At 30.2% G+C, this 16,968-nt stretch overlaps 1 protein-coding gene and 1 long non-coding RNA gene across 4 annotated transcripts in view; one reads left to right on the top strand and one right to left on the bottom strand.

Annotated features, from left to right (window-relative positions):
- LOC143071209 (uncharacterized) overlaps window positions 1–16,968 on the top strand; it is a 195,278-nt gene that overhangs the window by 1,351 nt on the left and 176,959 nt on the right. The window lies entirely within an intron of this gene.
- LOC143070469 (uncharacterized) lies at window positions 6,078–16,588 on the bottom strand. Of its 3 annotated transcripts, XM_076244750.1 has the most exons (15): window positions 16,064–16,588; window positions 15,404–15,478; window positions 14,995–15,126; window positions 14,274–14,396; window positions 13,935–14,006; window positions 13,148–13,278; window positions 12,181–12,273; window positions 11,016–11,102; window positions 9,438–9,542; window positions 8,799–8,985; window positions 7,899–8,042; window positions 7,558–7,643; window positions 7,041–7,111; window positions 6,721–6,863; window positions 6,078–6,549 (listed from the first exon to the last, which is right to left on the bottom strand). In XM_076244750.1, exons 3-15 carry the CDS (start codon window positions 15,113–15,115, stop codon window positions 6,545–6,547), a joined length of 1,368 nt encoding a protein of 455 aa, XP_076100865.1. In that variant the 5' UTR covers window positions 15,116–15,126; window positions 15,404–15,478; window positions 16,064–16,588; the 3' UTR covers window positions 6,078–6,544. The 3 variants fall into 3 exon arrangements, with proteins under 3 accessions (XP_076100865.1, XP_076100863.1, XP_076100864.1); XM_076244748.1 differs by having other exon boundaries at window positions 14,995–15,478; XM_076244749.1 differs by lacking the exon at window positions 6,721–6,863 and having other exon boundaries at window positions 14,995–15,478.

Genomic DNA, 16,968 nt, shown 5'->3' on the forward strand with positions numbered 1-16,968 from the left:
GAACTCACCAAACTACAATCCCTTTCCCTTTCATGAATATGACCTACCGAATTAGACTATTCACCGGATTTGTAATCACATAAGCAACACGACGGGTGCCACATGTGGACCAGGATCTGCTTACCCTTCCGGAGCACCTGAGATCACCCCTAATTTTTGGTGGGGTTCGTGTTGTTTATTCTTTAGTTTTCTATGTTGTGTCATGTGTACTATTGTTTTTCTGTTAGTCTTTTTCATTTTAGCCATGGTGTTGTCAGTTTGTTTTAGATTTATGAGTTTGACTGTCCCTTTGGTATCTTTCGTCCCTCTTTCATGCGATTGTGGAGTACACTTCATTCGAAACGAACAGTATGTTATGTAATAGAGAATTGATCATAAGTAGTGAGTTGATTATCGTTTTCGAATCAACTATATCTGATCAATTCTCTAGCTTAATCCATTTTTAGTAAAACGACTATCTGTTTCATAATCTGACAATGAATCAACGGAATTTCATGAAAATGATTTCGTATTTTGTCTTTTTTCTTCTCTAATAGCTGGACATGATTAGATCCAAACGGTTCACATGTATATTTAACTTAATATAAGTTCAATTTAACTTAAATGTGTTGTTATCTCCCCTTTTTTATTACCAGATTTTATAGTTGTAAATAATTATTACATTTAATGTTGAATCATTACAAATAATTTATATTGGTATTTATAATTCATTCAAAAAGACATATAATTAATATATGGATTTTTAAAAATCTTTTTTGAAAAGTTAAAACTAAAAAAGTACCAACATTTAGAAACCTTTAATATTTACTTATATACTATTTAGCAACCTAATAAGCAATTCAATGTCGTTCATATCTCCCATGTGATTGATTTTACAACATACATACAAAACGATTAAAAGCATATACCATCAGAATGAAGTGTATATTTCACAATAATAGCACACACTAGACACTAGTTGTTGATAACATAGATACAGTGATTGGTCTGAATTGAAACATTATAGATAAATTTTGTGTAAACTGGTTCCTTTTCATTATGTTTTGAATATTTTAACGTTATTTCATTTGACATTCATCGTCAATCAGTTAATGGTACGCATTCTGAAACCCAAGCAGAATTTCTTTTGCTACAAATGTACAATATATAATTATGTCAAGTTTGCAATGTATCATGTAAGCTGTTCATAGCCGTGTTCGTCTAGTCGTTGGTACCGAAAGAAATAACTGTGATATTTACAGTGCCAAGTTCAAGCCTAGTACCTGGAATGATTATTTTTTGTTATGTTTTTCTGTACCAAAATACTGTTTTATAATCTTAGAGGTGTCTATATTTCATTTTTACTTTAAAGTTGATGATTTTGTTTCTGGTTTTACCATAACAGAAGTAGTTTTACAGTCGTAGCTTATCACACTTTATTCACATCACAGTCAGTTAAATGTTGATGTATATTTGGACCATTTATAATCAAACAAAGAAAATCTAAGTGATCATAGTATGAAATCATTATAATCCTAAAACCAAAAGTAAGCATTTGCTATCATGAAAAGGGAAAGGCCTTGTACGTTAAAAGTGATAAGTGTTATGTGTACATGGATGTTTATTTTATAAGGAATTGCACTAATAAGTAATATCTAAAATTCCTTGATTTTATAGTGTTATATATTTTAATCGATAACAAAAAGACAGAAATGCAGTTTATTGACGCATTGACAGCTATACGCTATAAGAGTGATATTAAGTTTATAGTTTAAAGTTATGATATTAGCTATCTTAAGTTTACATGTTGATCAATGGATTCTTGAAAAATAATCCACTGTTAGACTGACGTCAGAGAAATGTGTTAATTTCATTTCACGCACAAACAGAATGTTGTGGGGATAAACATGTAAGCGGGTTACCATCCCCAAACCTGGGACAGCAGTGTAACAGTACAACATAAGAACGGACTTAAAAAATCAGTTGAAAAAACTCATAAGATGGATACAAATCTAAAAATATATCTTACAGAGTGGACGTGGCCAGGTACTTGTTTCTAACAACGACAAAAAGAAATTAAGCACAGATTTACTCGCAGTTACTGTCAGCTAGTTCAATGCCAAAAACAAATAGTAAAAAATCATCCGCATGCATCTAAGACTCAATTATTAGTACACATCCGACATCCAACGGATTTAGTGAAAAGACGTCATAAACAATCAGAGAAAAACATGACATTGTGCAATGTTAAGGTACAAATATCGTCAGATTGTAGAATATTTAGTTAACAATATTTTTTAGACCTTTTTTATCCCAACATTGTTTTATTGTGCTATTGCCATACTTTGTATTCTTCTTTCTCATTTTGCTTTTGTGCTTTATTTACAGAGTAATACAATGTCGTTTGGTTTTCTTTGTTGACAGATGTTTTGGTTTTTATAGTGATTAAGATTATAACACAATGATGAATTCTGTATCCAAATTGTAGACATTTTTACTAATTATATGTGTTTGTTTTTCTCACTCATTGTTTTAATATAACAATATATATGTAACACTACCAAACGTTTTCAACCCCCAAACGGTACCAATTCCTCAAAACATGTATATCTCCCCCAAACGTGTCCTTAATATCAAATATCACCCAAACGTATCTATGGAACGCGGGAAGCACATTAATAGAGAATCACAATTTAATGATAGTTTATCGGTCGACCATTATAGATGTACGGCGTAAAGTATACTTTACAGTTGATCATCATAAATGATCTAATAAATGTGACTCGCGCGCAGACAATCATAGTTACTTCTTTGATAATGCATTAACAGTCGATAAGGTGAATTGTTTCGACAATGATAGTAAACCTCTACCAAGTAAATTAAACACGAGTCGTACATTCGATAATTTTAAAATAAAACCGGAAATGCTTGCCAATTGTAAAATCGATTTGATTGGCGATCAACTTTTTTCTACAGTTTTGACGAAAACGACAACACTTCAAAAGAGTGACTGGAAGTTATTTCCTTAAAACAATAGTTACTCTTTCTAAAACATGTTGTGTGGATGGAAGTCAATGGAAGTTAATTCCTTAAAACAAAAGTTACTCTTTCTAAAACATGTTCTGTTATCTCTATCGTATACATGTAGTAAAATACTTTTTATCTCATAAACATGTATATTTGTATTATTTTTCTAAAAGGTTTGATTTTTACGGGTAAATGTGTTTACAGGTGACTAGATTATCACATATTTACCTGTTATATTGCTAAAGGTGTCAGGAGTTAAATTTCTATAACAACTGGCCCCAATTAACGTTGACATAACAGGGAAAAGGTATTGTAATAAAAGTGTTTTTTTGAAGAATGTTATCTGATAACTGTTATTCGCCAAAACGTCTCAACTAATAAATGCCAGAACGTTACACGTCTTTAAGTGCTAAGACATGTTTGTCGTCAATAAGATAAAAACGTTTACGGCAATTCCTAGATGGGGAAACAGATGAAATGGTCATTTATAAGCATTAGTTATTTAAGCATCATAATTGCAAATTTAATCTGTGACATATTAATTAACTTTTGAATGAGAGGCTCATTGTCCACTCGCAAGTATTTCATGTATATAACAAGCGAACATACAAATAGTTTTAGTACAGTTGAATTAATCGTTTACTAAGTGAATTAATTTTTACTAATAAACTCCAATGATGCCTTTTACATTGATCCGAATATTGCACGTCTGTATTTCCGCGGAACAGACAATAATTTTTTGAACGGTTCTGGTATTTTAAAAGCTCTTCAAATCAAACTGGTGATCAGGTTTTTTTTATTATTAAATTTAAAGACACACAATCCAGAGAACTAACGTCCAGTGTCAAATATTTCATGCATTATTTGAACGACATCATGCCGTTAAAAATTAATACTGTACAAAGGTTTTATTATCATGCCATGAATTTAGGAATGGGCCTAAATTTTTACTGTTATTCGGGAATAACAACATTAGTTCAGATTCTAATCTAAAATAAATTAAGAACAAGTAAAAAACGATTTTTTCATGGCTTCAGTAAAAAAACTACTTCAATCTCCATTATGTAATAAAGGCCGTTTAAAAAAGTTGCAGAAATTGAAAAAAAAATGTTACCTTACAAAATACAACTAATGGCACCATGAAACGTTTCAATATACAGAGAAAGGGACATCCTCTTGACACGAGGTATCTAATTTAATATGTACAATTTAGCTGAGCGTTGCTGCATACAATACCATCCGACATGACTGAACGGATACCCCACTTAAACCAAGTTTGTACTGCCTGTTTAAAAAAAGATTTTAATGTTTAATAAAATAATAAAATGAGTATACGTTAATGAAATAGAAATAATCAAAAACGACACGATCGTTCAGTAAAAGAAAAAAAAACAACAATAAGCTTGATAGGGACAGTTTAGCGGGATTTGGTAAGTTGGTGTTTTTTTTTTAAATGAACGTTTGGGTGTTTATAGCCATGACACACATTTGCGCCCTTTTACATTAAGATTTTTTTGCAGTTCAGTGACGTCAGGTGGGTACGTTTTTGGAAATTGGACCCGTTCGGTGGGATGGACACGTTTCTGAGTGTTACATATATGATTTTTTTTATATTAATGATCAGTACATCAGAAGCCTCTAAATACTGTTTTGTATAAACATATATGTTTATTGACTGCATACGTTTAATATTGTAATATATATTGTCTTTAAAGTACATGTACCAAGTTGTACTTCCATACACGTGAAACGTTTAACTAGCTTTTAACCCAGCAATACACACGTAATAAAACAAAGAAGTAGGTCCGCTAAGGGCTGATTTTTGCCCCAAATTTCAGATTAATCCGATGAAAGACATTTGTTTAACACTGAAGTGTTACTTCAGTCGATTCAATTATTTTATGTGAAAAATTTGAACTGATTTATTCATTTCAGACTCTCAAAGTCAAGCTGAAATACGTAAAATTTTCCATTTATGCCATCTAATATGTCACTTTTCTGATGGGTTTTGTCAAAAATGAGAGTGGCCGCATCCGTGTTCACTCTCAACCTTTATATATAGATATATATATATATATATATTATGTTCTATCAGAAATACAACTTGCATTTAAATATTAAGAATGAAAACTAATGCGGCCACTTCCATTTAAAACGGAAACCGTCTTAAATTTAACTCAAATGCTAAAATTATGAAGATTTCAGTAATTTAGCATGACTTAAGGATACTAGTACCCGTTAAATGTGCATTGTATTTTCAAAAGCAGCCCATATTTATGTAACAGACGTATTCTACTTTAAAATAAATAGCTAACCGTTTATATTAACAATTTTGTAAAACCCTTTTTCATTTTGGGGCCAACAAGGGGGCTTACGGAACCTACTCCTTTGATTAAAATATAATTTAACAGCCACTTGTTAGTATCAACTTCGATAGCATCGGCATTATAATGGAAATCCTGTAGATATTATTTATTTTACCTGTACCAGTAGATGTGGTAGTATCTGGATACCATTACAAAGTTTTGAAATACTAAGTCATCGTTAATGCTATCTAGAAGTAGTAATATATTCATAGATGTCAAATTTTCCCTAATGCAAGCTTATTAATCATTATAAGTTCTTCAGATTTTGATTTATTTCTATACGGTAATACATATTTCATTAAAAAATGCTGTTCTTCGAAATATGAAAATAAGATTTTTTTTGTTTATCGTAACATTTGAATTAAAATAGTAATTAGCACAGTATGCTGATTAGACCTCTTATAAACTAATTTTTTAAGCAAAATTTAATTTTCAAGCATCATGGTCATATCTATGTGAAGAATTCACACTTAAAAAATACTCGTTTTTAGAAAGTATAAGCTGCCAAGTTCATTCAAAATGTTCAAACCGGAATGAAAACTATCTCAAATCGAATTGTTATCATTATGATAAATTTTTCAGTTGATAATGTTAAAACGTACTTTATTACGCGTTAAACAAATTAAAGTTGTGTCGTTTAAGTACATTTTATATGTAATATGTTTGTTTATATAATCAATTATCACAGTTACCAGGCTTACCGAAGTGCTGACTACTGGGCTGAAAATACCCTCGGAGACAAAACTGCATGTCCTTACAGCTAAAACTAACTTTTACGTTTTTTGTATCTATTAATTCAGTTTCACTTTATTTACCTGTGAACAAAAACTAAAAATATCTTGTTACATATAGACATTGAGTTAGAATTTTTTTTTCATGATAACTCGCTTTATGGCATTGTTGAATTCCAGTTACTACATCACCGAAAACATGCTGTGCTGAAAATATTTTCGGTTATCAAGGAGTTGCCAGTTTCTATTCAACTTGAATGTCTAAATTGGAAGTTGCCACATTTTGTTTTGAATATTTGTACTTGTTTGGAGAAACATATAAGCTCAATTGAAGTCAAACTACATTTGCATCCTGGACATCCTTTATTTTTGTCCTAAAGCAATTCTTTGTTTCATGCCAAAGATTACCAAAAAGTTTGTTGTCATTCATGGAGCAATTCTTTAATCTGAAAATAAAAGAAACTTGCAAAGTAAAATAGTACAACGTCCTGCTAATACATAAACAATCATTGTTAAATACATACAGAGATATTTCATTTTTGAATGAAACCTTTTTTGTTTACATTTTAAACGCAAACATTTTATTTTCCCCGGATTTTAGACGGCTTCTACCTTACCTAATATGTCGGAGTATGTAACTACACAGTCCAATGGTTCATCACTTCTTGTGCCCAAGTTGGGATGCTCCTGTTGTCTGGCAAAGCAATGTTTACTTGGCTTTATGTATCGTCTTGAGTTCTCATTGTTTACAAAATCATCGCTACAAGTAATAAAACATAAGAAACGGTAAAAAAATGCCACTTTGTTATAGTTAGATAAAAAAAAAAAATACACCATTATGGACTACCTAAATGTGTCTCTAAAATATTCGATCAACTTGACATTACTTGTATAGGTTGTTCTAACTTATTCTGTCATTATGTGAATTAATACTTACAACAATACCACTTCAAAAAGTCCATCACATCCAATTTTGAAAATGCCTTTATTTGTTCCGTCCCATCTGACCTTTACAAATTAGATTTTTGTATAAATGTAATTGTTTCATAATCAATTAAATAGTGTGGCATGAAAATAGCATTTTGTAGAACTAACAGGTCTAAGTACAAATGTAAACATGTGTGCAATTTTTGCTGCTGTTGTTATGATTATTACATTTTGCATGGGGTGTAAAATCTGTTTCAATCCCCACAATATTTTGTGCTAGTACCAGATTTCTAGATATTGTATTGTTTGATGTTGAGTGTGTTTCTGTACTGTTATTTGGTGCTGAATGGTGTTGTCTGTTAAACTGTCCATTGTTTTTTAGTTATTCTTGGTTTGATGTTTTGATTTCTAGTTTCTAAACATATTTATAAAATTTGAACATCGGTACTCTAATATTTCCTCTAATGTATGTAATATCAATAATCAAATTTATGTTATTTAAATTCTAAGTAATGAACAGAACTTACTACCACTTTGCTTTTATCTTTCACTTCAAGTACAGTTCCCAATGAACCCTTACCTCCATCAAAATCTCCATACTTCCAATCGTGACCTGTAATTTATCAATATATCAAATATTATAAAAAAAATGTATACTTAAATTGATTTTTTTCGTTGAGGATGAGTAGCCTGAACAAAGTAAATTGATCATTTAGTTCTTGTGTATAATATGAAAATAACATTCACTACTGAAAATGTTCTTTCTGTAGTTTTTACCAAACAATGAACTGGAAATCATAGGTTTTTCTCAATAATGTTATCCTATAATTTATTTATAATATTGATGCAACTGTCTACTTAATTTTACCTCTAACAACCCTACAACCGACTGCTATCATTTCATCAACTAGTATTCTGACTTCAGTCACTTTTCTTATCTGATATATATTTGTACGTTCATCAAACACATATCCTAGTCGTTGCCCGTGGTCCCATTCTACCCATATCCTGTCTAATTAAGAAAAATATTTCCTCGATATAACGTGAGTAGTATATCGAGGAAATATTCGAGTTTATACATTAATTACCTTGAAAATGTTAGTATCGTAATGTTTAAGAGTCACTGATGTTTTTTTTTGTTAAATGAAATACACGTCTGGTACGTTTGTTATCTTTGTTATTTTTGATTTGGTTGTTGCCTGATAAGTTTTGTCTAAATATACTTCTTTGGCCTATTAGACTGATACATTTGCTGAGTTATATGAATGGGATATTTATGAAAATAGGAAACAAGAAACCAGCTAATAATTAAGGAAGCAGCTACAAACTATCAATTATTACAAAATGGGTATACTCTTGCATGGTAAAAGTTATATCATTACAAGTAACTAAATCTAGGAGCGAATATTGCATGGAAACAGCTAGTATTAAAACTTTATTTTGTACTTCAAGTATCTAAGTTTGTGTTTCGACTTAATTATGTCCATCTTTTCAAATTTCAGTGGAACTATGACAATTCAGAAGACTGCAAGAATTTAGATTTTTCAGTTCTGCGGGTTTACAATAGAACATATATATATACTATACACTTCCAAAATTGTAGGTTTCAAACAACAAAAATACGTTTTGTTGATGAAACAAACTGATAAATATTGAATATTGTTGAGTATTTTCAACATAAAATGTGTTTTGCGGGTCTTCTTAAAATACTCCTCAGATATTTTTTAGTATCTTGCTACTTCTACACATTCTAGACTACATCAAATACCACAAAGATCTTGTCCAACGACAGTTCCTGGAAGATCTAAATCTTGATCACTACATATCCAATCAGGACCACGTCTTACTCTCTCTCCTAGTTTTAGTGTATTACACTTGAGTTCCACATATTTTCCTTGCTTGTTTGCATACCTTAAAGGGTTAATAAAATCTGGGACCATATCTAGACAGTCATCCTAAAAAATAAATATTTGTTTTGTTTTTTATAACTGAGCACGCCCCCATGCCTAATTGTTTAATACATACACACATATGTACATCAATTTTGATGCATCAGATGCACATGTCTGTATTGAATGTTTTTTTATTAAGGCTAGTTACCAAAATATTTAAAATCCATATCAAAGTACACCACGAAGAGCTGATCAAAGGAATACGTAGTTGAAGTTAGTTTGACTAAGTTAGCCGTAACTCACGCGAAACGTGTAGACAATATTAAAGGTTTATTAAAAAAAATAAGCCATTGTCAAGATTAAAGGTTGAAGCTTAACACCCCTCTATAAAATGAATTAATAGACAGCAAACTGATATGATAAGTACAATTTTTTCTCCACTAGTGAATATTTGATTTAAGTAAACATTAGTAACTTGACTATAATTCTTTTTAAATAAGTGTGTCTTGTCTTACATATCGATCACTAAAATTATGTTTGTCCGCTAACAATCTTCTGATTACTTCTCTGCTGTGATTGTTTGAATATCTAATTTCTGACGCAATGTCCATTGCTATTTTCTGTAAAAAGGAAAACAAGTTTTAATAAAAATCGTTAAATAAAGGAATACATTTATATTTATAGTTATGTAGTTATAAACAGGGTTGTTTCGGTTTACGATGTCAATTGCTAAAATACATCATACGAAGATGTTGTATGGTTGCCATTGAGACTATTCCTAACCAAGGACAAAAAATGTAAAAGTAAGCAACTATAGGTTATCATAGGTCTCCAATGGTGAACAAATCTCACATCAAAAGCATCAATTCAAAGGCATCAATAGGAAAAATGTTAAACAATTCAATTTGTAACGAGAAATTAATGGCTTTATGTATGCATATATGAAGCATAGAAAAACCGTATTTGAACATGATGTTAACTTGGCATTTCTCTTCATGGGACAGAAATGCAACAGAAGTGCAAACTATGAAAATCCGTTGAAAATTGCTGATCTCATCCGATCAATTCCACAAAAAAAAAAAAAAAAAAAAAAAAAAAAAAGAAAAATAATAGACACTAATTACAGATCTGACAGTAAAACCATATGAATCAAAGACAATGGGTGCTTAAAATAGAGAACCACTTAAACGTACACAGTCAATTTCAGGTAAGGTTTGAAACCGATTTGACAATCTGAATTTGATTTTTTCTTGTAACTGTAAGAGTTATTTTATTGTAAGAAATATTATTGAGAAGATATTATGCATCCCTTTAAAACCACCATTTACAACAGTTTAAGGAGTTATTGCCAGTCAGACACTAATAATTAGGATTAATTGGTCAATGCTAAGAACTGATTTATTTTTTAATCCATATTAACTTTAAGTCAAAGAAAGAAATGTGACTTCATAGAAATCGTCAACAAGTGTTCATGATGTTAACGAAAGTATCTATTTTTTTATTCATGTCCATCAAAAGTACCCATAAAGAATTTGTTTTTGAACTAAGAATATAACGACGGAAGTAATATTGTCAAATCGTTTGGTAATTGTCTCCATTTTGTCTAAAACTTTTTTTTTTGAGAATAAATGAGATAAAGACGACCAAATGACACCATTTATGACTTAAAATTGTAAGTGGTCTTTAAACCAATATTTATAAAAATCATATATTTTAAATCAGTTTAACGTTAGTTATCTTATGACACCAGAAGTAACCTCTTAAACTTTAGGCTCAAATTATCTATCTTTTTCTGATTAAAAATGTGGGTAACATTATATTTTTGAAATCCGTATAAATTGGTCATCCAAGGGACATTCAATGCCTGAAATAACGAATTTTATTCCTTATTACATTATATATTTCAATAACTCATACATTTTTGATAAATAACTGCGTTTTTAAATCGTAAGTTTAGACTGTTACTGTGTTGGGGAATTAAAGTTGCCAGTACACTAGTATAGATTCAACTTTCATGTAGATTCTTTAATTTGTAAAATTTAGTCACAAGTTCCTAAATTGGATTTAAAAATGATTCTACAAAATATTCATACCAGAACTTTTGACATTAGAATCAATCGAATTATTTCATCATCTGGTATAAGTTTTCCATTCGTCGTCCTAACAGCCTTTTCCAAAGTCTGTAAAATTATGCAATTATCATTTATAAAAAAAGGTGTTCACATGATACGAATTAGAATGACGATTGCCTGTTAAGTCAGATACCTCCACATGATATATCATCAACTATATACAAGTTTTTTTTAATATAACTTCCTTTAGAAGAAATGACGGAAAGGACTATTTCATAACGTATTTTTTCCAAAGTCTGTAAAATTATGCAATTATCATTTATAAAAAAAAGGTGTTCACATGATACGAATTCGAATGCCGATTACCTGTTGAGTCAGATACCTCCACATGATATTTCATCAACTATATACAAGTTTTTTAATATAACTTCCTTTAGAAGCAATGACGGAAAGGACTGTTTCATAAAGTATTTTGCAACAATACGTAAAAGGTAACCAATTTTATCATTACCAAATGAAAATCGAAAAGCATAAATCTACTCTATCTCGCTACATTGAAGACCCATTGGTTGCCTTCGGCTGTTGTTTGCTCTATGGTCGGGTGGTTGTCGCTTTGACATATTCACCATTTCCTTTCTCAATTTTATCTAATAATGAAAAATGGTTTATGTTGCCCTTTATAGGCGACCAAACGGTCGAGTTTTTCTCATTGTAGATGACTGTATGGTTTTCTATAATTTTTTACATCCAGTTCATTTAAACTTAGCTATATAGTTGTCTCACTGGTAATTATTTCACATTCCATATTTTTTAGATTATAAAAAGTTCCCCAAAGACTAAGGATATCATCTTTTATATAATTTAAAACGAAATTTATTTAAAGTAATTGATCGAATTTACGATTTACCTTCTTAAAACTATAACTTTTTTACAGAAAGTTTACAAGCAATACTTCATACAGCAATACTGTTATGCATGAACATTTCGCACGATGAATTGTCATCTCGTATCTAACAGTTGTAAGATTTATTCATTGACACATTATATAGACAACAACCTACTATTAAAGAATACATTTTGAAGTGTAGATATGTATTTTGATTATTGTTGTAAATTACTTGCTGTCTATTTCAAGTAAACCATTAACGCATTTGTTTCATAAATAGAAACTATGAAATATACTAACAATGTTATGATAATTTCCTCCAACAGGTACATAAAATATCTTGGTAGTTGTGCAAGCTATCATATGCATTACACCATTCACGTCAGGTTTTACCTTTAAAACAAGGAAACACAATTAAACAATAAAATGTTTAAGTAGGAGGCTTAGTCTTTTACGTATTTTGTTTTTACCTTTTCGCTTAACTTTCCCCGCTATGTAGCTACTTAGGTTGAGTATGATGCTTTAGCAAAACTTATATTTCACACAACGAACTTGATATTCACCAACCAAATATAAGAGGATTAACATGACTTTAGTGGAAAATATGACTCAATTTTTTCTCAAGTTCGGAATTGAGTAGCTATTTAATTCCTCTGACGACTATCAATTCTCCTGACGTTTATTTCTCTGCATGCTTCAATTTAACCCAGGAACACCAAATATAGGAATACATGCAAGGATGCACTATAGCACTACAACAAGATAATTAACAAGGGACGTTTGAGATTTGAGTTATTTAGATTGAAAATTAAGGCAACAGTAGTATACCGCTGTTCAAAACTCATAAATCCATGGACAAAAAACAAAATCGGGATAACAAACTAAAACCGAGGGAAACGCATTAAATATAAGAGGAGAACAACGACATAACACTAAAATGTAACACATATAGACAAAATCCCACGAGAATAACAAATATAACATATATATATAACATCAAAACCAAATACATGAACTTGGGATAGACAAGTACCGTGACACGTCTTATCGCAATGTGAATTTACACTCAAAAATAAGAGAAAACAAACGACACAACGTTATAATGTAATACACACAGAAACGAACCACAATATAACAATGACCATATTCCTGACTTGGTACAGGAACGTTAAACAGACTTTCAGACACTATACTATATAGCTATCAAACTATCTCTGTCGAAAATGAAGACAAATAATAAATACAAATTTTCTATATATTTACGTACTGGTAAATTTCCGAATGTCATCACAAGTTTGTCATCCAAATCTACTGATGGCAGGTGTTGGTCTGAGGATCCATTCGTGAACACAATAATATGCGGCTGTAAAGCTGTATCATGCATGTAACCTACACCACCTTATTGTATAAAAAAAAACAGAGGCGTCATCAGATCATCTTTTGTTGTTTCAGTTAATATCTGATTATAAAAACTGAATTGCTATTTATCTTTGTTTATCCGATGTTTTATATTTTCAGTGGTTTAAACTTAACCTGATCAGAATTACAACGGGAAGACCATGGTGTACGCTCGGACGCTCTATGATTTGTTTAATATTTTTAAAAAAGTCGTACCGCTTCTATGGACAATTAGTTTCTTGAAAGTACCGTCTGATTGGTAACCATTTGTTATTGGTATGATTCATACGATAATTATTCAATAAAATAATGTAATTGCTTACACCTCTTAATGGAAAACTTGGAAGTCGGGCGGTTTTATGTTAATATTTAAGGTATTTCGGTTTAACAACTCCTCTTCTCGGTAATCAATAGTTTTGCTGGTGCTATATCAATTAACACTGTTACTATTTGACAATTGACAAATTCATCAGAATTTGAATGATTTGAATTGTTGTCATTGAATTTTATGATTATGAAATTATATTGCAGGGAATGCATTTACAACAGTACTCTTGATGTTTGTCCAATCAGATTTGTTTTACTCCCGTTTGTGCTTTTTTTAACCATGAATTTCGATACTTTTTCTATTTTAGTATTATTTAAAATTTACATACATGATACAACACCAGCCAACCCCACCAGAAGTCCTCCAATGATATGTGCATCCCCTTCTGGCTTTAATTTACCTTTAAATAATACAACAGTGCATATTTGTTAATTTGTTTATATCTATATATGACACATATAGGCTCAATTCGTGAAAAATGCTAATGATAAATAATACTTTATTTCGTGTAGTATTGCTTGACTTGCAAAAATAACTAATAAATCACGATTTCAAAACAATATTTGATTTACATCTTTATTTAATTATTATAATAAATAAGATAAAAATAGTATTTTGTAATAATCATAATTTTCATCAAACATAACAGCTGGTCTTAGGATATTACCTAACAATTCTAATACCAAGTCATAATCATTAGTTGCTTCTTGGATAAGTCTGGTCTGCCGTCCAAAAACAGCGATACCTATTCCGTTATCAATATTTGTGCGTTCAAATTGTTGTTTGATGCCTGTAAATATTAGGAGTTACATGTTGATGATCATTTTAACATGATATAGTCTACAGTGTATAAATAAAACGCATTATTACTTTGTTTTCTGTACGGATATTGTCTTCCTTATTTTTATTACATGTATTTTCTTGAGAATGTAACATTGACTTCGTTTTTGTTGGTGTGTTTTCTTTGCAATTACAAGATGTTAATGTTATATCATTTGGTTTGACTCTTTAATCAGCTCGATTCAAATGATGTTTAAAATATTATTTAAGTACATGTTTACTTAATTGGTACTTGTAGTATTCGAACTATTATATGGTATATAATTTTAAAAATAGTTTTCTAGTCCAAGACAATAATTTAGGGAGTTCGTATAACGGCCAGTAGCGTAGAGGGTATGTTACTATAGAAAAAATCTGAGGTTGATTTAGGGAAAACTAATTATCAGAAATACTGAAAACAAGCTAGGGCATTTACCACTTGCTATGACGTGTTGGTTGTGCTGAGTTTGGAAGTTCATACTTTGACCTTCAGTTCTAGATCGTTTGGTCATTGGCATTGATATTACATCTACTTATTTTCCTATTTAGTACCTTCAATCTACACATACCGTTAACATATTCTATTGCGGTCGATTTCAGTTTTTGAAAATATCCTGCCATACGTTGAGATGTATCTAACACCAATATAACATCTAACGATCCTCCAATTTTTACTAGTCCTGATTTCATCCTGGCAGAAGCTGAAATATTGGTATCGACAATGGCTAAAAAAGGAAGTGCTATAGGTAAAATATTAAACATGTTATAGAAGAACTAGATGAGGTGGTCATGGATTTCTTTTCTCCTATATTTTATGTCTGAGCTTCCTTCGGAAGGATTTTTTTTTATTTTTATTTTTTTCACATGAAATTTAAAATATGGAATAAATTTCCTGAATTGAAACAGTGATACGTAAATTAACAAAATTTTGCAAAAATTCAAAGGAATCAATAAATAAATATTCAATCAAAGACTTACCATGGGCTATTACCAGATTGGTGTATTGTATCCATTCCTTGATTGTTCTTGGCTGATCAATATAAAAAAGTCCACCTTTGCAAAGTATCAATATTAATGTTAATATCATAATTATCATTTTGTTTTATTTAAGTATGTATCTTGCAGAATATGAACGGGACCAGCTTTCGACAGAAGGGTTGTGGTGATAACGAGTTTTTTCCAAAGAACAAAAAAGATCTTCAACGACTCATTCAGCGCCATTGCTGTGGCTAAATTTATAAATCTGTCTATCACTGCATATTTTTCTTGTGGCATTTAAATTTGTTTTTCTTTTCTTTGATTTTATTATGCAGCCCTCCCTTTAATAAATTTTTATTTGATTCAAAATAATTTTGGTTTCATTCTTCCATTATGTATATTACCCATTTAATTAAAGTCGTCTGTATGTAGACTTTTTAATATGTTGATATGTTGTTGAGTTCAGTATTTTTGTGATTTTACTTTTTGATAAACAATCAATCTTACAATCTCATTCATTCATTTAAATATTTTATATCCTTCATGCATATTCAAATCATACAGTTAACTCTTTTTGATATGCTAAAATCTTAATTCTACTATTTTCAAATTTTCTATATAACTAGTCTTTAATACAAAAACAATTATAAATGTACGTACTAGAACATGTAGAGCTACTGTCTTCATCTTGCGATCTTCTTCTCAGTCGTTTAGTTGTACTGAATTAAGATACATATGTATATTATAAGAATCATTCTTTGTAATAGAATATTTTTTTATTAATTTTTAAAATATAAATCTGTATAACAATCGATTTTTTTTTAAATAAACAATTGCATCTTTTTTAAGTGACTTATGTTGTTGCAATCAGTCAAATTTAACAATTTACTGTGATGTGGCTGTCAATTTTAAAAATTCCTTTTTCTAAATTTTCCTTATTTAAATCAAAATATATTTTGTTCAAACCATCGGAACAGAAAAAAAAACCACAAAAGTTTAACATGAAATATTTAAGCTGACCATGTACAAGCTATTTTTTGAATAATTATTGATTATGTAAGTATTTATCATAGACATAAATTGAAAACCATCATACTAAACCGAAGGTGAAAGTTTGCATTGCATTACCATTCACATGACAACAGATATACAACACTTTAACGGTATACACAATACATTCATTTAAAAACTTAAAAGCACAAAGAACAACAACCATTTTTTTAAACCCACAAGTAACCCCTTTTGAATCGATAAAGGTATGATATAAGGTGATATGAAAGGGTAGGTAGGTGTTAAACATATAGATTTTTCCTGTCGATATAAATTCCAAAAAAAAAAATGTCTAAAATAATTAATTAAATTGTATAAAATACTTTTGGTAGAGGTATTCTTTACTTAAAATTATAAAACAAACATGACGTTTCATCCGTATGTGTATACCATATAATACGAACCTTTCATGTGAAATCATTGACGTTTCTTCCGGTTTAATATTATGCGGTAGGGATTCTTCTTTTTGGAGGTCCATAGTCAGAATGTTTTTATTAGTTTCTCCTTTAAAGCAT

This window comes from Mytilus galloprovincialis, chromosome 4, assembly GCF_965363235.1.
Source record: "Mytilus galloprovincialis chromosome 4, xbMytGall1.hap1.1, whole genome shotgun sequence".
Classification (NCBI taxonomy): domain Eukaryota; kingdom Metazoa; phylum Mollusca; class Bivalvia; order Mytilida; family Mytilidae; genus Mytilus; species Mytilus galloprovincialis.

Coding starts and splice junctions, on each gene's coding strand:
- LOC143070469 (XM_076244748.1), bottom strand. CDS start 15,187: ATGTTTAATATTTTACCTATAGCACTTCCTTTTTTAGCCATTGTCGAT. Junction 8,986..9,437: donor ATAATTTTAGTGATCGATAT/GTAAGACAAGAC, acceptor TTTATTTTTTAG/GATGACTGTCTAGATATGGT. Junction 6,864..7,040: donor CTTTTTGAAGTGGTATTGTT/GTAAGTATTAAT, acceptor TATTACTTGTAG/CGATGATTTTGTAAACAATG.